This window comes from Orussus abietinus, unplaced genomic scaffold (assembly GCF_000612105.2).
Source record: "Orussus abietinus isolate OABI.00-Male unplaced genomic scaffold, Oabi_2.0 scaffold350, whole genome shotgun sequence".
Taxonomy (NCBI): Eukaryota; Metazoa; Arthropoda; class Insecta; order Hymenoptera; family Orussidae; genus Orussus; species Orussus abietinus.
Genome location: NW_019394492.1, coordinates 177 through 27,006, shown reverse-complemented (window position 1 = coordinate 27,006; position 26,830 = coordinate 177). Strand labels below are relative to the sequence as shown.

The 26,830-nt window shown below is 36.0% G+C and overlaps 2 protein-coding genes across 3 annotated transcripts; one reads left to right on the top strand and one right to left on the bottom strand.

Moving 5' to 3' along the window:
* Positions 1–247: 247 nt before the first annotated feature.
* On the top strand, positions 248–20,618 carry LOC105702974 (putative metabolite transport protein HI_1104). Of its 2 annotated transcripts, none has more exons than XM_012430984.2 (10): positions 248–416; positions 16,223–16,334; positions 16,409–16,532; positions 17,528–17,680; positions 18,110–18,220; positions 18,332–18,494; positions 18,617–18,815; positions 18,893–19,171; positions 19,255–19,452; positions 19,566–20,618. In XM_012430984.2, exons 2-10 carry the CDS (start codon positions 16,229–16,231, stop codon positions 19,745–19,747), a joined length of 1,515 nt encoding a protein of 504 aa, XP_012286407.1. In that variant the 5' UTR covers positions 248–416; positions 16,223–16,228; the 3' UTR covers positions 19,748–20,618. The 2 variants fall into 2 exon arrangements, with proteins under 2 accessions (XP_012286407.1, XP_012286406.1); XM_012430983.2 differs by lacking the exon at positions 248–416 and adding an exon at positions 15,951–15,969.
* On the bottom strand, positions 20,509–26,629 carry LOC105702973 (small G protein signaling modulator 1). Its single transcript, XM_012430982.2, has 13 exons — positions 26,202–26,629; positions 25,824–25,943; positions 25,205–25,755; positions 24,978–25,121; positions 24,574–24,883; positions 24,235–24,441; positions 23,890–24,152; positions 23,460–23,806; positions 23,059–23,295; positions 22,582–22,848; positions 22,270–22,460; positions 22,074–22,163; positions 20,509–21,952 (listed from the first exon to the last, which is right to left on the bottom strand). The coding sequence occupies exons 1-12, from the start codon at positions 26,203–26,205 to the stop codon at positions 22,075–22,077; spliced, it is 2,730 nt and encodes a 909-aa protein (XP_012286405.1). The 5' UTR covers positions 26,206–26,629; the 3' UTR covers positions 20,509–21,952; position 22,074.
* Positions 26,630–26,830: the final 201 nt, after the last annotated feature.

Below are 26,830 nucleotides of genomic sequence, written 5' to 3'. Positions count from 1 at the left end.
TGTAAATAGATCTTTACGTGCATTTCTGCCTCTCAACGCCTTGATATCACGCCGCAGTGATAAAATCATGGAGCTACGACCTTGAAAGCCGAAGATCGAGAGTATCGAGACTCCCACCATTGGAAAACCGTATACAACATTGCTCCCCTCTACTTCGTGTATCCCGGGGAAGGTCTAATGCTCGTGACTTTCTTATAAATATAGGTTCGACGTGGTTACGGGTTCCATTTTATTCTCCATCCCTCTGTCAAGGAGGGATCACCCTCCTGGACCCTCCACCCGGTCTTGACAGTTTAGTGTGGTGCGCGGAATGCGGGGGAAAACGTGCCCCTAATTGCAGTTTTTCTTCATCCTTGCACCTATTAAATTTTGTGAGCTACGCCTTTTCTTTTCGGTCACCAGAAAATTGACTAACCGTGAGTAGGAATTGTATATATAGGATAAATTTTGAAATTTGAAAATGAAATGACGTCAAAATCTACAGATACGTAATAGGATGACCTTAGGTACGAGCAATGTTTAAAGAATATATTTACATCATTAGCAAATATTAAAATCTGAAGATTGAGTGATTTTATTTGACTTACTACCTCGAGACGCGCAGTTACAAATTTATGTTCCGTGTCTTTGTGGTGGAACAATAATAGTTTTAGAACCCGTCAAATTTCATAATTGTACCGTGCAAGAGTCATTCATTCGTGGTTTTTTTTTTGGTACCTCAGATATGTTAAATTTTATCAACGATGATTTCTCTTCTTGACTGCCAAAGGTGTTGAATTGATTCTATTGTACAAAATTACACCAAATATTTCGGCCTGTCATATTATTCTACTCAAATGGTACGGTGGATTAATTTTGACACGATTGCGGTCATTTACAATACTTTTTTTGTAAAATAATCACGATAAAAGCATGTCTGTGACGAGAAGGAATTGTAAGAAATGTCGGACATGTAACTATTTCTCTGATTGGTATTTTTAATCTCGAATTTCTATGCGTTCTTATTAATAATTGAATTAATAATTACACGAAGGGTACTTCCTGGCATTTACTTAATCGATAATTGAGTTGAGAAATAGCGACACGCCTGGTTCATCACTCCTACGATATTCCCGTTAGTAATTATATTGGAATGCTCTCTGATTTATAGTCCCATAACATATAATTAACGAATCAGCATGAAATCATTTTCCAATACTTCTTCTATGTGCATCCGCGAGATAAATATTATTGTCATAGTTCTTAACAACCGTTCGAATGACATCGTGATACTGGTACCACGAAGAGCACGATTTACGTGTTTTTATAATTACATGTCTATTAAAAGAACGTACGTATCTTATAGTGAAGACGGATATATAAATACGTATTACTTTTCATAATTATAAGTGGAAGGTTTTATGCGACTCGTTGACAAGGTTAATAAGTAATTAAATAGCCAAGTAAAGTAATCTATTAAAAAATGACATTTCCTCCTTTCTATGGCATTCCATAAATTCAGTTCCACTTTTAACATATTCAAAATTAAAATTCAATTGATAAGTAATTCTTGAACAGGACATCATACAAAATGTTCTCGTATCATTGAAATCGTTTCAATTGGATCTGCTGTTTTTCCTTCTTCAACATTTTTACTTTCTATTTCTAATGAAAAGATGATTTTTTTAATTACAGTAAAACTTTGCACTTTTTCTAATTCCAGTTCCTGATCAGACGTCAATTGGGTCTATTGATTTCCTTTGTAAAGAGTTGTGCCTTTTTTTTAATTTGTGACGAGAATTTTTTTGTGCCAGCAGAACATTACGTTAGCTGTTGATATAATTGCTGAACGGATCTTAGTCGTTGAAGAATTCTGGGAGAGATTTTATGCACGTCCTCAGAATTCTCATTCTCGGAACATTCATTGAATATTTACGAGACATCTGCGATGTTAGAGGATGATGTCTGCTCGAAATACGCATAACTTAATAACCACGATTCTAATGCGCTAACGGTGCAGTGCTGATGTATTGTATATTTCACATACATTGGACAAACCCGCTAAGTATTCGACATACAAGCGTCATTTGATAATTCCGTTCGTTAGATATAAACCCGAGAAATGAAGCTAAGCCGATTGAAAGTCACTCGCAGTGCAATTATGTTCACATAGTTCACGGAGTCTGATTCTGTGGGTAACGGTGCATAGTGTAAGTGAATCTATTTACCGACACATGTAAAAGCTACATTGTATCTAAGAGAAAATGAATTCTCCTGTGACTGAACGATAGTGGGTGCGTTAAACCAGAGGTTACTGTTCCATGACAAAAGTTCTATAAAGTCACACTAGATTAACATTGAGAAATTCGTTCGGACAATTATCCAAGACGCGAGATCCGGTATGGCAGTGGTACTGTACAAAGTACCGTGTACATTGCACGCGTACAAAGTATTTAAAAGAAAAGAACTTGATGAAAATGGTTGCGATATAGTTGGTATATTCTTCACATATTCCAAGACTTAATTTTGCGTCATTTGGAAGAGTTTGAAACTAATTAGATCTATGTATTAACTAAGTACGTATTCAAATAATTCACCGTTCGCCAAAAAAAGAAAAGAAACGGTAACGCCTAAAAATCAAAGTTGTTCATGTCTTATGACCACATATATTGTTTAGGCCCATATCTCAGTAAATTCAAGTGCTTTTTAAACATGAATCAAATCACTATATCTGTTCATTGTTCTAAACAAAATATATTAGTCTTCGATTTGCACTATTAATTATGTGCAGTTGTTGCAATTTTCTGGCACAGTTTAGTAAGACATAAGATTCGATAGGGTAGTAGTGTCGTGGTATTATAATCACATGTATGACATATTTAATACAAAATAATAATGACAGGAGAATTAGTAGTACCGTGTAGGTATTTTTCTCGTATTTCCTAACAGTTAATTTTCCCTAATAAATAATGAGAATTTTTTTATTAGGCCCCTCTGGTGACTGTACATAATGCATACTACATAAGTGATGTATCGGTTGTAATTGACGGTGATGTCTGGAAAACCACATTGTAAGCATTCTTTTAAACCGACAAAGCAATCGTAAATCTACGGTATCAGACGTCAGACGTCTATTGGATAAGAATGCAAGAAGTTCCGGAGGTAACAACGATAGCATGAGCTATACGATTCATGCACCTCTGTCAGTTATTACTTTATTATTATGCATTACGTACACCAACAATTGTCTTACTTCTCTCGATCGGATGGTCAAACGAAAAAACTTCAATTATGCAGTTAGCTTTTGGTAGTCTGTTAATTTACCTGTTTCCAAACAGGCATCTGTAATAAGAATGAAATATTAATATACCATCTTGTATACATTAACACATCAATATGTTAGTAAAATGGTACCTGATTGATGTTTAAAAATTCATCATAACCTCGCTGATGGGTATTATATTGTGTACCTCGACTTAAGATGGAACGGAAAGATTGCACGTATAAATGAAGAACTGCCAATTTTGCGTTAGCCATGTATTGTAAGTGCAAAAAGTAGTACGACCCTTCTTATCGAAGGTGGGTTTCTACGTTATCCTGTAATAATTTTTCTGCTATCCGTACAGTGAATGTAAGGATTTTGTGTTCAGAAAGTTCTTGCATTTCATCGGGATGATGATAGACCAGACTAAAAAAACCAACATAGGACATTTGCGACTTAATTCAGATATTAAAACACAGACATTTTAATTAAAAGATTGCAAACGTACATAATCATTGTTTTAATTAATATGTTCATGTACAATTAAGCAATGGTTATTTTTTACGAATATTGACAGGATCAAGTTTAGACAGCAATAAGAAAATTGCAGGTACTGACAACTTGTCAGCAGGTATGCGTAATATGTTGAAATCAATTTACACTAAACCGGTACTTGAAATCACTCGAAACGTCCTTACGCATTCACAGCTTTTGGTAAAGCTACTTTCAAATTGCAAAATCAGACGACGTGCTATGTCGGTCATTGATATATTTACTACAGTCAATGATCGACATACACATCGTGCCATCGGATGTGGTTAAAGAACACTACCGCCCAAATAAATTATGATCATATCAAATTTACGGCCTGAACGTATAATTCAGAATAATAACGTAATTAACGTAATTTCTATCAATTTACGATAAATGACTAATTCTTATAATCACACGAAAGTATTCGAGCAGTGCATGCCTCCTCCCCCTTACAAATTCTTACGCTATCTAATGGCAGTAATAAAAATTAAAAAGAAAGAAAAAACAAGTTTTGTAACCGAGATGTAGTCGTTTCGCGCGACTGAATCGACGTCACCTAATCTAGTTATTTTCAAGTAAAGAATCTCATTCTAATTAGACTCGAGCGTAACGACGACGGAATTCCTGCAAATTCTGGAGGAACCTTACGACCACTTAGTCGAAAAGTGGTACTTGTCGCGTCTATTAAGGAATATCTGTCATATCTATAGTTAGTCTCTTGATCTCGACTGGAACGGTAGCGACAACCAGGATGCTGGATGGCTTTACCTTGAGCATGCAAATCTCTCGGTGGATAAACGGCACGTGTCTCACCAGCTCTCGGATATCCTAGTCAGTGCATTCTAAATCGATCCCTCCAGGTCGGATCAATTTTTTTTTTTTTTTTCTGGCACTTATCCTTGTTCCCGAGGACCTTGCCGCGCACCTTTCGCGATTCCTGTTTCCTTCCTCCCGATTGTGGCTAAAATCCAATTCGCGAAACTGCAAACTTCAGTTTGGAGGGCTTTACTAATTCTTGTGCTCTTGAGACCCAGGCTCGGCTTCAAAGTGCTGATGGTATGAAAATGTATGTGCAAGTTGGCTCAAAGGCGCAGAAGCATGTAAGATGTGCGTACACAAGTGCGTGGGTGTGCTTACTTAGATGTAGGTGTATGATACAACATTGCAACCTCCGATCAGAATGCATAGAAATCTGCTCCCATTTTGGAGTTCCGTGAGTCTCGCTCTCAAATGTATCACTTAAATAAGAGATGGTAATGTTCCCTAACCGATATTAAAGATGCCATAGAAAAGCGTATTCATAACACGTAAGCGGTAAAATTTAGTTCATGCAATGTACGTCGAATAATTTGGTGGGCCGAATGTATAAAATCAATTCTTCCAAATTTGAGGTCGATCGTTTTCTTTCTCTCCATTTTTAAAAACAGCGAAACGTAGAGACGTACTCTCCTGCTTCTCTTCAATGACTTACATTTAATGTACCGTGAAGTGCCCGTCGAAAAGATTGATATCCCTTAAGTCTCGTAAATAAGATTCGACGAGAAAGTATAGACGTTCCGGTTTACTCACCCTATTACGAGTTAATATGATCTGAGTCACATAACTGTCTTACTTGCGGTATTAAGAATTAAACTTGATATTCTTTAAGTCGGATTATATTTACTTTTCGAATTGACAGATGCGCAGCGTTCGGATCAGATGTCAGATGCATTTATAATATAGAATATATGTGCCCGTAACTATGAAAATGGTCTGTAATTTTTTTTTTATTAAGACCCTACCTTCACATTACTGTAACAAACATATGCAACATAATACATAGAACATATTCATCTCTTTTTCGATTTTCTACCTTTAAACCACTTTCATAATTACCGGCATAAATAGAAATTTGTTCGTATTCTCTCAAAATTCATTCACTTAAAAGCGGTTTTATCAATCTGAAAATAAACTCATTACCAAATAAGAGTGATCTTTTGTTGAACTATGGCATCATCGAGCACTGATTTTTCAGGTTTACGCAAAACCCACCGATGGGAGGCAAATATTAATCGTCCACTCATGGACTCATTTTTTACGAAAAATCGCCCCACGTATATTATTTATTAAATTCCGGACACCCGGTATATGAAAATGGACTTATGATAATTTTCATAATGCTCTATGTAACGTCAATCAGATCCGAAGTGTCGACGGTAGGGATACGTACTCGCGGTCTTTTACATCTTAATGTGATATAGATCTTACTCACGTTCGATTGAGTTAACTGTCCATTTATGCTTGCTTGATTCTTTTCAAAGGCATTAATCGACTGTAGAGAATAATTTAATATTACCGTACTCTGATACCACGCTCCTATCATGCCTGCGACACAATTACTGTACGAAGGAAAATAACCAGCCAGGGTGTATGATTTTTCCAATGAATTAGTTAGATATCAGTTAAACGCAAGTATAGTCTCAATCGATTCGTTTACACCTGAGCAGCAGCCCCATCGCTTTCAAATTAATTTTTCTTTCGTTTTCTTTTTTTATTTCAAGCTTCAATGTCGCATCAATCTTGAGACCATTACTAACACCTGCACTTGCACAATTAACTTCTGGTAAGATGCAAAACAAAATTGGGTTGGTACATCTTAAAATTCATAATTGAATGATTTATATATATTTACCCGTAGTACGTGAACGAATAAATGCTAAAATCGGTCTTTCTCGAACAAGTATTTAGGGGGATTCATATAACTTGGACACAATAAAATTAATCAAATGTTAAATCATCAAAGATGATATAGAGTCCTCACAGTGTCGTCGTCCTACATTGACGTCGAGTTCTTGTTTCTCCAGAGATTCGAGTTAACGAGACATTTATTGTCACTTCCATCATTTTCAACCATTACACGTGTCACATAAATATGTAATTACTTTACGTTATTTTCCACCAATTAGTCCAATGGGCTTTAAATCGTTGTACACGTTTTGCACATGAAAGTATGAAAAGTATTGATCGCGGCACAGAAAAAAGTAAATTCCGAAATTCCTTCCGCATATACATACGTGTACATGCACATATAGAATACACTGCTTACAAAAAAAAAAAGAATCTGACACCATAAAAATCAAAGTTGTACATATCTAATAACCATTTAGCATAATGAAAGGAAACTGTGACCATGTTTTAGTAATCAGAATTATTTTTAAACCAAAATTGAATCTCTTCACATTATCCTACACGATGCATGTTAGTCTCTGATTTGTACGATATTTATTATTAGATATTGCTATTTTGTAATGAGCGGTAGCGATTATACGACTTATCGACGTTTAAAAATGTGGGAAAAATTCGGAAAAAAATACGTTGGTGTTTCCTGTGGTGATATGAATGTATGAATGCATTACAAATTTTTAGAACTGGCTGGGTATTACGATATTTTAAACGCAGAAACACGGTGGCGTGCTTGGAGGTAGTTAATTAAAATGATAAGAGTTATGTGGTTTGCCATTGAGAAGGAAATCGAGATCACTGCGTCTAAATTCCCGGAGTTTAACAACAAGCAATGTACAACGATCACGTGCAATGATTCGTGGCCTAACACTCTGAAATTACGCCCATTAAACCGCTAAATTACGAGAAGTGCCATTTTACAAGGCTTCCGAGAAAACGTGTTACCTTTTAACGCATAGTTCAAAGCAAGTTTATTAAGTGCGAATCTGCTTTATTTATGGTTCACAATATAGACATCGGGCTGTGACGCGTTGAAATAATATTTCTGAGTAATAACTAACATTTATACTGACAATTAATCAGAAATTGCAAACATTGTAGAGGTGTATCTTGCAGTATTTTTACCATTTGTCTTGATACACGACCATGAAGGATTAAAGTCACACGATTCTTGGGTAACTGTCTCACTTCATATCTGAGTGACAAGTGACTCGAAAATTACAGTTTAACGCAACAATCCTATATAATTTGCAAACGTGGCAGAAATCGCAACCTTTGCTGCCTTTTTTAAATTGTCAGTTAACCGACAAGCTTTCAAGTTCTCGCCAGGTGTTTTTGAGTGCTATCAATTTTCATTAGCTCATAATCACAGTGCACGATCTTTCACATGAGGTAATGAGTAATGAAGTAATGAGTAATCACTTAAAGTGTACTCTTCTCGTGTACACTTAAAGTGTACCTTGTACTCATGGAATTGCAACATAGTTCTCGAGATGGCACCCGGCTACTGATACATTCCTCGGATTCTTTTTTTTTTTTCATCATTTTCATAATTTTTTTACCAGAATTCAGAAGAAATCGTTGCGAAAAAACCGTCATTAGTATAATTGATTATTCCGTCAAGGCCTTGAGCTGGAGGAGAACGACTTTAATGATTTTTACTAAAACTTATTCAAGAAATCAATGTGCAGTTACCTTGATGTTAACTGAATAAAAAATAATATGAATTCGATAGAAACATAAAAATAATGAGGACTTGGCTGAAGTATTACTCCACTGATGGTACTTACTATTCTATGAAGCTTGATACCATTTTATATATTAACTGAAATTGTGTCGGAATGATAAAGAGGAAAACGTTCCGCCTTTTAATTAAATCGTTATTTTTCTTGACCCGCAAAAAGTTCACGTATATTACACATTAATATACACGGCACAGAACTAGTGACAGCTATAATCAAAGTCTAATAGGTAGATAAACGTAAACACAAGCGTCAGTTATAGATCGACGTTCGCTACTTTGTAATAACGTAATTCGAGTTATATGCACACATTTTTATATGGAGTGTAATGAACAACTCACTTTTATTCAAAGCACATGTCACAGAGTATTTTTTTGAAAATACATTAATCTGAAACTTTCACTAATTTATTAAGAGATAAATCTATTCACATCATACCTAAATATAATTAATTGGCCCATTTTATTCTTAGCCTTTCTTCTGACATTGCGATTACTTAAAACGTATAACCGCATGCTTTGTGTAAACATTCGAATTTAAACATAAGTTTTCAACTATGTTTCACCCAAATGATGACTTCACCTTGCATCACTCGGGAATGAAAAAGATGTTATTCCACTAGAAAAAATTTAAGATGACTTTAAAATCTAATTAATGCAAAACATTATAGCTTCAGTCTTCGTTTTCCTGGTATCAGGGTCACAATTCATTACTAATCATTGCGCATGAAAGCTTACTTTTTAGCGTTCGATTATCACAGATATTTTCAGCAGTGCCTTTAAAATAACTTTAAACCGATCGTCTTGGCGTAATCATCCTTGTTCTTTACAATATTCAGACTTAACGTAGAAGAAAATGATTCACAATGTGTCCCAGTTCCTTATCTCTTAATTTTCAAGCAACAAATTCCTCTACATCCTGTACTAACTCAACCGCAAACTTTTTCATTACTGATCTCAAACAGTGGGTAGTGAATTCCACTTTTTTTCGAGTTTTTCGTCTATCCGATCTTATCCAGGCCCAAGTTTTGTCACCGATGTGATTCCTTCTACTGTAACAATTTATTAATATAGATAATAATTCTTTATGAAGACTCGCACTTCAGCGCTTGCTTCATAATGTGGTTTCTCATAAGCTTTTTCGGCAAGGACTCCGAGATGAATAATATTAAGTCGGATACCTTGACGGAATTGTCCTTGATCTCTGAAATAGCTTGACGTAAAAGAGAATGCTTCGCAATGTGTCTTAGTACTGCAAACGAGTGACAAATTCGTCGACATCCTTTGCCGATTCGACCGCAAACTTTTTCACTGCCAAGTTCGAGGAGTGAGTAGTAAATTCCAATTCTTTGAAGAGTCCTTTTTGTCTCTCCGATCTCGTCCAGGGCCAAGTTTTGTCGCTGAAACAACTCTTGAAGCGTGTCGTGCTACTTGGACCTTGTAATTGTCGGTATTGAAACCCGCTACCTTATCGGGGTCAACTTGACCATGATCTTTCATCGATGCTTTTGCATGATGCTTGATTAGTTCCGCTTTCAATCGATGTCAAAGAGTCGATGATCTCAGAACCTTTACCTTTTCCGTGACATTGATTTAAAGAAAAAGTACAAAAAGTACTATGCCTTGAATTCAACATCCTTCAGATGCGTGCCGTCTAATGAATTTCAGAACATGTTGAAATCACATGTTGCCAACTCACGGAACATTGTAGTTAGACGAATGATTTTTTTCCTTGAGAGAATGTGTCGGGCTGTCAACTTGACATATCACGATCTTTAAATCCGTATGAAATTGCAGGTACCCGATTAGTTGAACAGTGCTTTCTGCCACTGTTACACGAATAAATCACAAAATTCCATTCGATATAGTTATTTTAATATTTTATTTGAATGCGATTTTTAATGGAATCTGAAGCGAAATTTAAGCAGAAAATTAAGTAGCAAAAGAACGGAAGATGGCCAAACGATTTTCACCGGACCGGGGAAAATTACGGAAGAAAAAGAAAATTGTACAGACCATACATAGATAAGACTCGATCGACGAATGATATTTACGTGAACAGAATTCGCGTTTGAGAGATCAGCACGATCAATTAGCGGGACATCTTTACATAAGGATAACCGATTCAAGATTACGTACGCAAATAGGCCAGAGATCGGTTTCTTATAACAGCGGCATTTCTTTATACCGGCTCTTTCATCTTTACTTTCACGTTTTCCTTGAACGCGCAAGAAAATCGTGAGAATGTCGACATTTCTAGTAAAGGGAAAGAAATCGGTTTTGGTACTTCGATTTATTTATTTAAGCGCATAACGTGCAGTACTTAGAAAATGTACTGACGCAAGTATAACTAGACTCTGTGACTCATTATCATACACCGGATCATTACGAAAGTAGACTTACAGAGTGTAAACGTTTCTTACTTCTCACGAATAAGTATGTTTTCATATCCTTCTTCCGATCACATACCGCAAACCGCGGAATTTATTTTTATTCGTCCCCATGTCCCCCTCAATTTCCAAATTTTTACCAATTTTTAAGACCATGAGAGGTATTATGTCGATCCATAATTAATAATCATGCAAAACGGACGGAGTTCATTTTGGTTCCTTTTTCTCTCGAAATTCTTCTATTGAAACGTTTTCTTAAATATATAATTTAAAAGTATTTAAATAGGTTTATTGATTATTTTCTACAAAATATAGATCATGTACGGTATAACATCTAAAGTTTCCAAAAAAAGAGGACAGTTTAATTTCTCTCGGAAATTTTTACTGCGAAAATATCCAAGTTTCGAAACTTGCTGGTTGCAATAAACCGACACATAGTACATCTTCTTTACACCGTCTATAAAAACCTTTACGATAGACTTATATGCCACTTTGAAACGGCATTTACGTTAATAATACAGTACATCATTTCGTACGCGCAATGTTTCTCGGCTCGAAGTAACAACATTGCAATAACCCATTTCATTACCGGATGGTAATATTTCGCACGATAAAGAGTTATGCTAAGACAGCATAAAGTTTACATTCGAATTATTATTCTTTTTTCTTTCCTTTTTAGCATTGTCGTTAATTTTCGGCTGTTGAAAACACATACGAGCACGCATTAACTCGTTATTTTTTGACGGGCCATGCTGCTATGTCATGGCTCGATAATAATTTCTTTTCTACATTTTTTTCAAAAAGTCAAGTTAAGCCAAAGCAACGTAAAATTTGCGCCAAGTCTTTCATTTAATTCCCGGCGTTATCATTTCTTTTGACTTAAGATTGTTAAAAGAAGAATGTCGTTCTACGAGGCATTTGCCTTGCTACTATGTGACGGGCCATATGGTTAATGTTATTATAATAATTCCTTTCCGGCCGACCGATTCTAGCTCAAGGTAGCCGAGCTTCGTACAAGTTGTTAAGTCCCCTCACGTAAAACCGCGTATGTTCCTTCGGAGCGAATTACCCAAAGGATTGCATCCACCGCCGGAGGATATTTCCTGATAGGCGTTTCTTTTCCGAGGAAGGATACACTAACGTGCACTGACGCATTTGCCGCCACAATAACGCGGAACCAAATAATTGGAGCAACATTGACCACCAATGGGGACGGACGGCATCCTTGCACCACTCTCAAAGTGCTTCGTGCCACTTAAAACGTTCCACTTAATTTCTAAAGAGAGTACCATTCAATTATTTTACCCTCTTAACGTTAATTATCCCTTTGTTAGTTATCTGTGTGTTGCGCTACGCGTTTGTGCCGAGAAATACGTTCTAATCAAAGGAAACCGTTACCATAGTTGGTATCCATAGTTGGATTACGTGTGGTCATATCGCATGTCGATTCAGCAAGGTTAACGTGACGCATTTTTTGAATATACAGTTAGGTAACTGGCGACATTATACGTAGCATCTGGACAGTTCTTGTACTCGCTGATTACGACGGGAGCCCGCAGAGTGTATCTGATTATGCGAAACGATAGTGAGGCAGCGCTTTTTCTTTTTCACCGTCATTGCGGTATACCTTGTCTCTCGACTTTGATCTCGTATCGAGTGCAATGAACGCACGCATTTCGGATGCAAGAGAACTGTACACCAAAATCACGCACGTATATATACGGCATATCCCAGGACTCGGTAAATAATCATTTAACCCTTTGTCTGCCAGGAAAATATAATGACAGTCTAATACATATACATACGCTTACTACGAGGTATCTCGTAGTTGGCAGCGAATGGGCTAAGGGAAAAGTAAAAGAGGAATTTTGGACTTCAGATTTCTTTAGCTTCCACCAATTTCAAAGACGGTCTCTTTCAATACCTTTCAACAGATATTTTTAACAGCTGTCATGTGAACCTGAAAAAAATAAAATAAACTATTCGCAGCTTGCGGGGATTGAACCAGGGATAGCGTATAGGTGAACAGTCACGTTGACTATGAAAGTTGAAGTATACTTAAGGTTAAAGCGCTCTTAAGATTGAAGTGCACTTATTCTACCCAGATCGGCCTGGAAAAATGCTAAGGAATGAAACGCGCCATTTTAAATGAAATTACACGTCTGGTGATAATCAGAAACGATAGCCTTTATAAATAGATTATTCATCGGTCAACATTTGTTCCTGACCGAATTGAACACGTATAAATCTCTTTCTGGAAATTTTGTCAAAATCATCCGCACTTCGGAACATATCGATTTTAAGGGCAGTTCAGTGTTCGTCGTCGTTTTAGATTAAATGATTTGTCACTTGCATTATTTATTACTTGAATTCAAATTAGATTATTAAAACTCGATCAGCTCAATGAATACCTTTTCATATGTTAAATTAAGTGCATCACCGTTAAGAATCCTTCCCCCGTGTCAAATATTTATTCCGTGGGCTCATTTTGAAGACTTCTTTTCACTATTTGTTTTCCATTTTGCGTTCATTCCCTACATAAAGTATCGACAGACTTATCATCGGATTCAGACCACTAATTTTCATTTCGATGTCTACGCTATAACTGGAAATAAAAAAGTTTCTCCTTCTCGGAATTCAGTTTTACTCAAAGTATTGCACATCAGCTGATCGATTGTTTGTAGACAAGTGTGTGTCAATCTTAAATGTCCATCTACCAATATACCTCAACTTTGGGTCTTTTAAAGTCCTGCAAGAAATGAAATGTTTTCATGATTCTGGAAGACTACAATTACATCAAGAGTACTCAAATAATCAGGCAAATATAGCATCTAGAACGAAACAGAATTGCGTGTGCGAATCGAATGCATGACATCGTTAAATAACGGGATTAGGAACGCGAGAGTCTCTGTTCATAAAGGTTAATTACGACAATTATAACCCAAGTTCCTTATACCATCACGTAACAGTACGTCTGAGTATACTTAAAATGATCTCCATCACTCCGTTTGCGTAATCGTGTACATTTTGAATTTGTTAAAAGCGAGTCGAGATATATACCATTGTAACGCAAAGATAACAATGAAGCACCTCGACTTCGTTTTTCCGCTGTCTGCCGATTGTCTATGTATAGACCGTTATTTAAATTGGCTCATTTTCATTATGTGCAAATCACGGAAACCTTGAACGATCGATCGATCGCCGATGATTGGAAAGGAGCTGCCAGTTTAATGGAAACTGAACTTTCGATGAATATTCAGATGAGGGACGCGATTTTACAACCGTGTTTTTTCTTCTCGAACATCTCCGACGCGCTTTCGCTGAAAAACTCGTACGCTTTGTTGAAAATGAAAATTGCCTCCGAGTAAAAAATGGGTCTCCATACATCCATCCTTTTATTCGCAGATTTATTACTTTCAATAATTCCGAAAATACCAACCTCGCCCGCAAAAAAATTGCAAATATATTATATTAACATAATTTTCAAACATTAGAACTGAACAACTGTACGTGCTTCATAATTTAAGAATTACGCACCTTTATTTTCGGTATTCATTACAAAAGTAAGGGCGTGTTTCATAAATACTAATTCATCATAAATATGTCTAACACGAAAAGGTTTCACCCTTAAGTGACCATTTTTTTTACACCATTAATAAATGTTATTTAATCTTGTATCCTACACTTTTTTTTAAATATTATATATTGTAATTAGTGGCCTATTCAAGTAAAGTGTATAAGTAGTCCTAAACAGATTGTTTTATTCCCTTCACGAAGCTTCGTTACACCAGAAGTGAAGGAGCAAAAATGTTCCTATGATTCGCGTTATATATTGGTGAATGTAGCATTGCGCAATGTAATAGTAACACTGTTTCTTATAAAAATATCGCGATAACCTTGATATTTTGTGCGGAAATATTTTAAGTGCACTACAGGAAACATTTTTCGAATAGCTTGTAAGGTTCGTTGCGTCCAGTCTAATGCAACCTTCCATTTTCACCGTTTTGCATTTCGCAATTAGATGCATTTAAATGCAAGTAAAATGATATATCGATCGCGTTGGTTGCATGTACCTCGCTCGCACTTTTTTGTAATCTACCAATCGTATCTGCGCACGGTGCTCACGCCCACAATATTTATTTTTTTTTCAAAACCCACTTCTCGGATTCCGTATTCTCTAATTCGATATAATTATGCGTACAGGTCCTAGAGCAAGTAAAATCTTTTCAATTAGAGCTAGCTGGTTTTCCATCAAGTTTCTTTAGTCCTTACAATTTGTTTACACATTATGACGTGTCTGTTATGTATCGTCCTTCGAAGAGAATGAATATTTTATTTTCGCTTCGTATTCGGGTAATTAATGACAGGACGTGAAGATTGTAAAATCCGTCGTAATTTTGTAATTTCCAGTTCATAAGCAATTACATTAATGCTAATTATAAATCTATTCATACATAGCTCCTAATAATAACTAAAGTAAGTACACTTACCGAGTTGTATATCTGTCGGTCGATTAAATATCGATCACTGGAAAAACATGAGTAAGACGTAAAATTTATGTTTCATTTTAATTTATACAGATATGAGTCAGACCGGGAATAACTATAAAAATTACACTGTTCAAAGGTAAAACGGAAGATATTACCTCTGTACATATAATTGGTTATTTGTGTCGATTTTGCATGAAACATTCATATCTACCTCAAGGTGGTCTCTTCCGTATTGTTATTCCTCTAGTGACAATACTCGTACTTTTATCATAAAAATGTTGATAATTACAAGCAACTCTGACGTAAATGAGAAGATTTGCAATGCAATGATCACACCTTAGCTTGGACGTAAGAGCGAATGTCCGACAGCGAATAATACAGTTAAAATGGAAATTTGCAACTAACCGACGTCTAATTGTTCTGTTGACACCTGTTAGGAAGATTGCTCACATATTAAAAAAAAAAAAATGGGGAGAAATAGATATTCAAGAAATACTGCATCGACACGGCGGCCTTCTCATTGCAGTCCCCTTTTATCACATCCGGAAAATAATTACAGAGATTCTCGACCGAGTTTGTCTTCGTCATCTAATTCCAAACCTTTTGCATAGATGCTGACTACTGGACCAGGTGTCAAAGAAACCCCGCATTAACCTTAATTGAAAAAAGAAAAACGCGATCCTGGCATATAAGATGTATAAATGAAACATCTAATCAATGTCTGCTGGTCCAGCTTCGATAGATACGTGTCGTTTAATTTGCATACCTCAAGAGATAAAAAAAGGAAAAATGGAAAAGATCGTTAAATGATTCTAGTAGAAGGTCAGGGGTGTGTCCCAGGCCGTGGCAATGGTAACTTGAATAAAACAGCGTCGAACCATTACTGATCAGTGTGTGTATATATATACTTTGATACTTTATATATATATATACATATAAAGTATAGAGTCAATTATCAAAATAATCACCATTGTGTGTACGTCAGCAGATTAAGTACTGTGAATGAATGAAAGAAATTTAACTGCGCCGTATAGATGTTAATATTTATGTTATTTCTTATTATATATTTATATCATTGTCTCTTATATTAACATTGATTTTACAGATCAAAATGTTAAACACGGTAATCAACAAACTACGGTTTCTTTACAAACCTTATGCCTTGGCCGTGGTGTCCATCGGATATGTCCTCGGTGAACTTGGGCATTACATGATCGGTTGGTAGTCATCTTGTAATCTTCTATTTCATAAATGCGATAATTAAAAGGTAATACCTATAAATCCTTTCCAGGCGTTACGAGCAAGGCGACAGCAATAGACTTGCATTATGGGGATATTTCTTGCCAGCTGAATTCCACTGTATATGCTCTAATAGATTTACCAGTGCAATGTGAAAGTGCTAATAATTCAGAATAGTGAGTATATTAACATATGCAACGATCATAGACTGCAAATTCAAACTGAGGAAAAAGGAAACGTTCGTATCGCAAACCATTATGCGGAAAATCGTGATAACACGTAATGAAATATCAAGCTTGAATGTAAATTCGTTAAATATTCATTTCATACATTTTGAGGATATTTAAGGGTCAACATTTACAGGGTGTGGTGAGCTTTTACATGATTAGTCGTTACATTGGGACACCTGAGCAATTTGGTAACTTACGTAATGCTTGAAATGCACATAACTTATATACGGAATAAATGTAAACGTGTGTACGCGTGATAGAAAGAATTGATTAAGCATGTCCGGCTTGATTCGTTTTATCTGAACTACGTAATGACACTGCCAACAGCAATGCAGATGTAACAACGATCGGGCGTAAATAGATTACGCTGTGTCCAATAGCGCGTGAAATGGAGGGAATAGTTCCTTCGAAAAATGGAGAAAAAATGTTTACCCGACCGTGTCATATTGTATAATACTCCGTACTTTTATTTGCCCGTACATTGATTTATTCCAACACAGAGAACAATTCTGAATTCAGAATGTCGAAGGACATACTTTGGGTTACGCCTTAAGGGGATCACATTGTCGTCTAGTATTCGTTAAAAAAAATAAATAAATAATCCGCGTAACACTTTTGATCTCCCTGAAGAACATAGACATCCACAGATGAGTGTTTTATTTCGTTTTTTAACCTTTCTTCGAGTTTCCTTTGAAGAGAGTATTGTTCGGTATTGACTTTTTCTCAAGTGCGCTCGATCGTGACCGCATTGCACCTAGAAGATGGCCTGTTATTTCGTTAATTCTTTTTTTCTTTCTAATTTTCAAATAAATCATAACTTGAAATCCGCGAAAACGTGTAGCTATTGGGATATGCAAACATTTAAAAAACAATTTTCTTTCAATTTCAACGGTATCGCGTCCCCTTACCCATGCAACATTAAATAAAATATATTATTGCAGTTGCCTATCTCTGGAATTAAACGGAACAAATTACTGCGAGTGGAATTATAATGGACTTGGCATAGATTATCAGATTTTGGCAGGTCCTAGCTTCATCGCAGTGTACACTGTTGTTGGTGTCATCTTGGGCGTAGCTGCTGATAGATACAACAGGTAATCAACAATGTCCACCACTCTCATAATTAATCAGCAAGGACACCCTTCACAGTCTAACAGAATAACAAGTGCTTGATTTAAAGAAAATAGGTTGCACAGCAACAAAGTGTTTCTGCGAAATTATTTATATTCCTTATATCGTATAAATTGATCTCTAATTAAATTCACGTTTCTATAATCAGTCTTACCTATTAAAAATATGTAAGTCATTTAATTCCATGTTCATTAAAACTTAGTACAAACAGATACATGAAGGAAATCGAAAGTATAGGCTTAACAATATTTACGTAATAAAAATATCCATATAGAAACCCCTCTCTTAATTGAGGGGAATTAGGGGTTCCTACACCTTAGAGACTGAAAGGTATTATGTAACAATCTTATTTCTTCTGGGAAATGAAAAGAATTAAAGTGACACCGTTTCAGGGTAAAGATGCTAGGAGTGTGCACCCTTATCTTCAGCATAGCCATCATCTTAATGGGTGCCGTCAAGGAATACTGGCAACTCGTTCTCCTTCGAATGGTATTGGCAGCAGGGTATGGTCTTGGTTGCATTTTACCGCCGATATAAGTAAATTACGTTTATTCCCGTAATTTACTGCTACGTTTCCTAAAGCTTTATAATTTTTATTAACCGTCCGTGAACAGGGAGGCGGGATGTAATCCCTTGGCTACCGGACTCTTATCCGATTGGTTCGCCGAAGAACAACGAGGCCTGGTAATGTCAATTTTCAATTGGGGAATTTACGGAGGATACGGCATTGCTTTCCCCATCGGGCGATACGTACCGCAAATAAACGCATGGGACTTGGTAATTACAAAATATACACATATAAAGTATCCTATTGAAATAGAATTCGAAGCTTTGTTGAAATCAAGTCAAACCGATAAGAGTGGATATTATTAATGAAACATACTATTACGTGTTAATAGGGGTGGAGAGTATGTTATTACGGGGCTGGTATCGTGGGGCTTATCATTGCCATCCTTACCGGCTTCACGTTACGTGAACCGAAAAGAATAGTAATCGGCGAGGAAAACAGTAAAGACGGGAAAAAGGATCCAATGTGGAAGGTCATTCTTCAGCCTCGAATTATTCTTCTGTGTCTAGCAGCCAGCATAAGGCATTGCGGTAAATATGGAAATACCTTATGAGGTGTCAGCTTAATAACTTTACCCTGTTCCTCGATAAATTTTTCTTCGTTTTAGGAGGCATGTGCTTCGCTTATAACTGCGATCTCTACTACAGGGACTATTTCCCAGACTACGATCTCGGATGGTGGTTGTTCGCTGTAACGATCGTTGTCGGCAGTATCGGTGTCGTTGTCGGAGGAGTGATAAGTGATAAGTTTGTAGCCAAAATGGGGATCAGATCACGAGTGGCTGTCTTGGTAGTAAGCCAGCTGATTGCGACCCCCTTCGCTTTTGGCTCCGTATATTTTGGACCGCTGTGGGCCATGATTACTCTTGGGATCTCTTACTTTTTCGGTAAGTTATAACATTTAATTGACAAAATAATTAACATATTCTCGACGGAATAAAACTGATTGATTATCTTGATTTCCTTTTAGCCGAGATGTGGTTTGGAATAGTGTTTGCTATTCTGGTAGAAATCGTCCCCTTGAGTATGAGATCAACGACTGTTGGAGTTTTCCTGTTCGTAATGAACAACATTGGGGGAAACCTACCAATTTTAGTGGAACCTACCAGGAAAGTCATTGGATTCCGAGAATCTCTGTACATTTATTATGCCGGATTTTACGGTATCAGTGAGTAATTAAAGGCACAGACAATAATTACTGGGCAACCTTTTATTTAATAATATCTATCACGTGTATGTATGTTCGTTATTAAGATTTTTTAAACGTCATTATTTCACCAGGTTCCTTCATGTTCTTGTTTACTATGCTACTGATGGGAGGTCCTGGGAAGGAAACTAAAACTGTTGAAGATGCTGGACACGATAACACCACCTTCACGTACGATGACGGACGATTTCCGACGTTAGAATTACCTAGATTACCTGCCAAACCACCAACGTATGATGACGACTCTAGATTATAATGATTGAGTCTAAAAGCTGACAAGGAAATTTCAAAAGGAGCGAGCTTACTGATCAGAGGACGACTTAATGGTACTAGTAATGAAGTCAACATTTTGGTGATTACGGAAGGATTAGTGCCGAAGTCTTGATAATGAAACTAAAGTTGTAATAGTACAAAGTCTGTAAGCCCACTGTAATGACAATTAACGGACCTCATAGAACATCCATGACGGAAAGTACAAGATATTTCTAGGAGAGAAAAGAGATACATACCTGTACCAATAAGTAAAAAAACGATACTTTCAAGAACCGCCTATTCAAATACTCAGTTTATAGAAAGGATATGATATCCAATTTGTGAACGGGGCAATGCTGACCCGTACTTCTTCAACACGTATAATTACGCTAAATATTCGCGACACTACATAATTGCGAAATCAAATAATGAAGTTACTTATCAAGTAACGTAAGTTATCCACGCCGAAAAATTCTCCAGATTCACTTACAAAAAGATTAAATCCTTTTGTTCGCAAGACCGAAACATTAACGGTAAAATTTGAGTATTGGATTAAAACGAATAAATAATGTTTATTCGTAAGTTGTATGCCGCAGCCGACGACGAATATTGTATTGTGTTCCATTTAAGTTACGGTTTCCTTGAATATATAACGATTACTCTGTTTTTAACGGAAAACTATTGTGTAATTTATTCAATATATTATTCATTGGATCACTCAAAAGGGAAGGAGTCAAGGACGAAGATATGTAGAGACCCACGAGCTTAAGAGAAAATGAATAAATATATTCTGCTGGAAAATGATTAAATTATCCAGCCATAGTAAACACTTGACAAAGATATAAGTTTTCAAAATAAAATTGTATAGACATCGACCTTTGGCGCAAATTACTTATAAAAATCATACGTATACCTACGCGAGTAGTTTATGCGACATATATCCTAATAAGACTTCTAAGTCGCGATGCAACAATTAAGTACTTCTAAAAATGACACAAAGAAGAATAAGGAGGGTTTTAGAATTTGACCTGTGAATTATACAAAAAAGCTAACCACTCTACAACTGTTGTTTTGCCAAAAAGTTACATTCAATTAGCGCCTGTAGTTACGTATTTGTCGATATAGATCTATCGTTGTTTGATCTTAAATCTCGTGTACACGTTACAACGGAACAAACATCTTAGTAAACCATGTCTGAATACGACGATACACATTATATGTAACAAAGCAATTCAACCGTTGAGTGTCTGTGATTTAGCACTTCATTTTTGTTACAAATCTTGAAAGTTTAGCATGTCACATTAACCGAACTCCTCGACGGTTAAACTGTATATATCATATTACAAACATTCACGTTACAAGAAATCATAAAGCAACAATAGATTCATCACCTCTGTCTAACAAATGAAAGTGTAAATAAATTTTTAATCACACGTTTGTTGTGTTCTTAGCGAATTTCTGATACATCCATCCATACGACACATGAGGTAAGATTGTTTCTACTGACAACTTACTAATGGAAACGTAAGATTATACGTGTAGCAAGAAACGAAAGAATTTCAATAAAATTTGTTTGTCTTTCTCGTTCACTTAATAATTACTCTGAGGAATAATCGCGGAGCCAGTCCGGTTACGTTTACAACATAGATTTACCTTTTAAATACGGCCCATTTGAGAAAATATAGAATCATCCAGGATTCTAATTATAAGGGCTTCAACTATATATGGCTGACTAGATCAAATTGTAAATTTAAATGATGTACCAGTAAATGATTACCGGGATACATTATATTCTAGGTGAATTTCTTTGGTAAACAAGCATTAGGAAAGACTTAATGAGTCCATAACATAGCCAACCAATCTTTGGTTGCGATTTCATTGCAATCTTTGGTTGTTATTTAGAAATGTAAAATGATTTTCTGAGGTATATTATACGTTCCAAGTTATGCTTGGAATCGACGTAAAATTAAGATTCACCTTCCCATATAATTCCACATCATTTCTTTATAGTAGCATACCTGATTCTATGCAGTATTTCGTACCATTTTCTTTTCCACTTCGTTCTCAGATAATGGATAAACAGCTGCTGCTGTTTTCATTTCCTTTATGGAGGTTTCTGTGGCATTGATAATGTTAAAATCAGAATTGAGGAGAAGTTGATACGCCTGAACTAATGTCTTCATCCGATTCTTGTGTAAAGACCATTTGTCTGGAACACAATAAAGAATAAAATAAACGTGTTATCCATGATGTACCATTTGTATTATTGTTCTGAAGAAATATTTTTTATCATTATCACTTATTTGTAAGATATAGTAAAAATAATGAACCTCATTTGTTTTCGATAATAGTCTGCAATTGAAGAACTAATTTGCGACTCAGGCCCAATACAGCACGTGCATTGTGTCTCTCTGCCATTTCTGTAATAAAACACTTATAAACGTTTTCAATCGCAAAACAATCAGGTAAAATCTTAATACGCCTTAATCCATAAGGAATTATATTGTTATATTCCTTTGTACTTGCCATTAAAAAATTTGATAATATCCGTAAAATCCATTGCATTTGATAGAATAATATCTCGATAAGTTTGTACGAGAGCGAGGGCCAAAAAGAGAACGAAATGATTTGAAGCAATGTGCCTTGCTGCCCAAATTACTTCCCAAACCATAAATACATCTTCATACATCAGTTCTCGTTTAAAATCCAACAAAAACCTAGATACATTTAAGAGTTAAGGGTTAGCCATATTTTAAACTATTCTATTTTTCGATATTACAAAGACATCGGTATTTTACTTGTTTACGTTTCTTAAAAATTATATACACTGTCAATTACCATCGATAACAAAAGTAAAAGTGGGTATAGTCGCCATGGTGATGCATTAGTTCATAAAGTTCAGCATCTAAGATTTGTATGAGACTGCGTAAGTTTGCAAAATGAATGTCCATGGCTCCACCATGTGGAAAATTGGCCGTCATTCGTTCCATCAAACGACAAAAACACGCGTATGTTTTAGCTTCATCATCAAATATTACTAACAGAGGAGCAACAAGATCACACATTCCCTGCATATAACCAGCCTCGAGCCTTTCCCAGACATATCTAAAATAATACAGTATTAGTGAATATATCTTCAATGTAAATGAAATATTGCCTGACATTAATATTCACAAATACACATTTAATGAACTTGCAAGTTTAATGCAAATTTTTATCAATTTCTTTTTAATAGTTCTATTATGAAAAAGAAGCTCATTTGGCTGGAATCTTAATTGTTAAATTACAAATGTAGGTTGACAAAGGATTACTTACGTGCACATGACGTTACGCAATTTTTCAAGATTTTCTGACGATGCGAAATACCAATAATTCCGATCACAACGCTGCACATCTTTGTCTATTCTGTGTAGATTAAGAGCAAAAAGGTCTAGTAATTCTTTGGAATAAATTCCACCTTGTGACGAAACCGGAGACGTTGGCACATCTCCTGGTTCCAATGGGTCTTCTACATCACTCTCAACAATCTCATCCTCATCTCCATCATTAGAACTAAAATTGTAATTAATATTAACAAAATACAAACAGTATTCTTTAGAATATTATAGCAAACATATATTTCTACTGATATTAGACGAATTTTCTTTTTTAAACCGTACATGAAAATTGTGCGGATTTAATTACAGACTAAAAATAGAATATAATATATGATATACCCGGCACTTGACTCGCTACCGTTTCTCTCACGTTGAGTGGTAACGGTTTCAGCAGCAAGCCACTCGGACATAGTGGCTTCGTAATTCTGTCTTGTCAGATCATCCAGTTCCTGCTTTTCATTGGAGGAACATCCCCATTCGTAGTGACCCAATAAATACGGCCAAACTTCCCCTCTCAATTCTGGTGCAATACCTCCATAGTAAACTAGACGTAGGACCTTCTCCTTGTCAACTACACAACCGTCCTTCGACAATTCTTGCCACACTTCAATGGTAAGGCCTTTCTCATCTTCCGGGCTTCCTTCTACTATATTTAAATTGACCAATCCTGACAAGTGTGTTCGCACCTATAAATGGTATGTGTCAATTTATACTGATACGGTCGTGACTTTAATATTGCATGTTTAGAATGATCTGAATATTATTATACTGTAGATAAGTGACGACAATAGGCAAGCCAGCCGTAAAATGCTCGAGATATAATTTGTCTTTTCATTGTTTGACACAGGAGATGAATTGGATGTCCATTTCCTTGTTCTTTCAAGTTAACTGAAGCGGGACTATCTGGTGGATTGGTCGAATCTGAGGTATGCGGAGAATCCCCATTGGAACCAGAGGCAGATGATGAAAGAACCCTCCAGATTTGTACATCACCTCGCCTGTAGCTTGGATCCATTATTTCTTGATTCATTACTGCTTATTTAAAGAAAAAATTCATCGGTTTTTTAAAGACAAGGTATCCTAAAAAAATATCTGAATTGTAATATTCACTTACGCAAATCATCTTGACTGGCTTTATTTACGATTCTAAATACATAGTCCACTGTTTCTTCATTGAAAGCAGAGGAAGGTGAGGATCTTCTACGGACCCTGGGAAATGCCTTTCCTTTTCCACGCTGTGACCACAACGGTGGATCCAATTGACCCAGTGGCAAAAGTCCGGTCTCCAAACAAGACAAGAAGGAAAGCATATGTCCTTGACCTAAGAGGTAATACCTTATTAAATACATTGTTAAGGTGATCGATAGCATTTGACAAAATATTCCATAGAATCAAAACTATTTAGTTATTCCACGTAGTGCCATTATAAAATAGTTTTAATACTACATTTTACCTGGAGGAAATCGTATGGGAGGCCTTTGCACGCCATCTTGCCCAACTAGTACTACTGTACCACCACCTTCTCCATCTCCTTGTTGATGACAATGAACATATATTATATCCTCTACCCTCAAATTTAGAGCGTACTGCCAATATTGAGATTTATCTGTGTACTCTTCTTTTCCATCATTTCCTGTACCATTTGCACTATTTATTGTACTATCAGCAAAACCATTCATAAGTTGATTTGGGGTCCATTTTATTACTAGGCCTTGAGCGCTTTGATGTAAAGAGAGATAACCAGGCATTGGGTCTGATTGAGGCTGCAATTAATTTAAGCAATTAGTAATGGGGATTGCTATAACCCACAAATGAACAAAACATTGACAATTATGTCATATGTAAGTATTAACTTACAGGATGTACAGTGACATTGTTCTTTCCATATAGCAAAGTGGTTTTGCTATTTTGATGAAGAGACTCTACATAATCTTTAGCTGATCGTGGCACTTGACTAAATCCATCTTCTGCACTTCCTCCTGTATGTAAACTTCTGCCAAACTGATTAAAACAAATATAATTTAAGCAACAGTTAAACACAAATGTTTACATTTAATCTAAATGTATCATAAACATTTTCTTACCTGTAGCGGAGCAGTTGGTGGACCACTTGTGGTACACGACGATATACGATGCCGTTGAACTAATTCGTTTGCTGGTGGATCCGTCCAATAATGGTCTTGCGTTTTAGTTTTCGAATAATCCAAAGCACAAGGACCCACTAATAATGAACTTAAAATTGATCCATAATCAGGATCAGCAACTAATGAATCTTTTTCATAATATTTACTGCTGTTCTCTACTAAAAAGTTAATGATTTCAGCAAGTTGTTTTTCCACAAGGGCAAGTCGAATCCACAAATATTTTGGAGGAGTGTAATGAGTCTGGGAGAGAATGCTGCTGGAATTCTTTTTCAATAACGGTGGAGGAATTGGCTTGCTAATGCTATCTCCACTGCTCGAAGATTTTCTATTTAATGTGTCTGCATTTTCCATTTCTAAAACCATTCTTGAAATCTTATCAGCTGCTGGACAAGACTTAGCTATCTTATGTAAAAGAGCAGTAGTCGAATTAGTTTTAAATAAACCCAATGCTCGTCTTCTGACTCCTTGCGACAAACATGCCTCCACAGCAGCTATAAAACATACATTCTTGAAATCATTGAACATTTAATCTATACGCATACATTAAACAATACTATACCACATAAAGATGTTATGCTGCTACTTTCTTCGTGTACAAACTTTCTCGTAACCGCCTCTTCCATTATCTGCTTAACTTCCTTCTTGACATTTTTTATCAGTTTTTCCTTGAAATTTTTATCTGAAAGCAACACTTCCTTTGAACCGACAACTTCAACTGATTCATTAACACAGTCATAATGCATCGATCTCAGCAAGATTTATTAAAAATCTTATAGCAATGTTACAACATCTATAACTAATGATAACACCAACAGAAAGAGAGTTTTAAAGCAACTAAATTATTTCAGCATTTTTCACGTACAATCCCAAAGATAATTTCAATAAAATGAATTAAAAAGGGCACTAGTTGAATATATGTCGAAATATTAGCACTCACCCATTTCTACATATGAGTTGATGTTTAAGTTTTAAATCAGCTGTCGGCTAACCAACGTCGAGTGCGGCTTGACATGGGTGGGGTAACGAATCAATAAATTAGATGTAGTTTATTACTAGTTTTAAACTGTTTCCTCACTGAGCTCCCTTCTGAATACTCCGACTACTCGAAGAATCCAATTTGTCAGATTTAACATTTTACAGTAAAAATCATTACATCGAAGCACGGGCAATTTTTTTTAGATTAATTCAACATATACCCCTCTTCAGCTGCTTTCGGTCTTTTAGCAATGAGGTGGAAATAAGTGGAGAGGAAACTGACATACGCGACCTTGAGAACTGTCATTAGTATTCCATGTTCAGTAGAGAGGCAACAGGCATGAGCGCAGAGATCGCCATTTTTACCAAAACCGCGCAGGATGTAATGACGTCATTTTCCCCCGTTACGACTATATTCATAATGTTCCTATATTACCGGTAGACCATCCAAGGTTGCTTCACGTTGCGATTTAACTAGACGAATTATAAGGAATGCGCGCATACTTCACTGCACCCACCATCTATAATTTGGAAAATTGTACAGAATCATGTGCATTCTGTAAGTACATTTACACCGCTACGTTACACTGA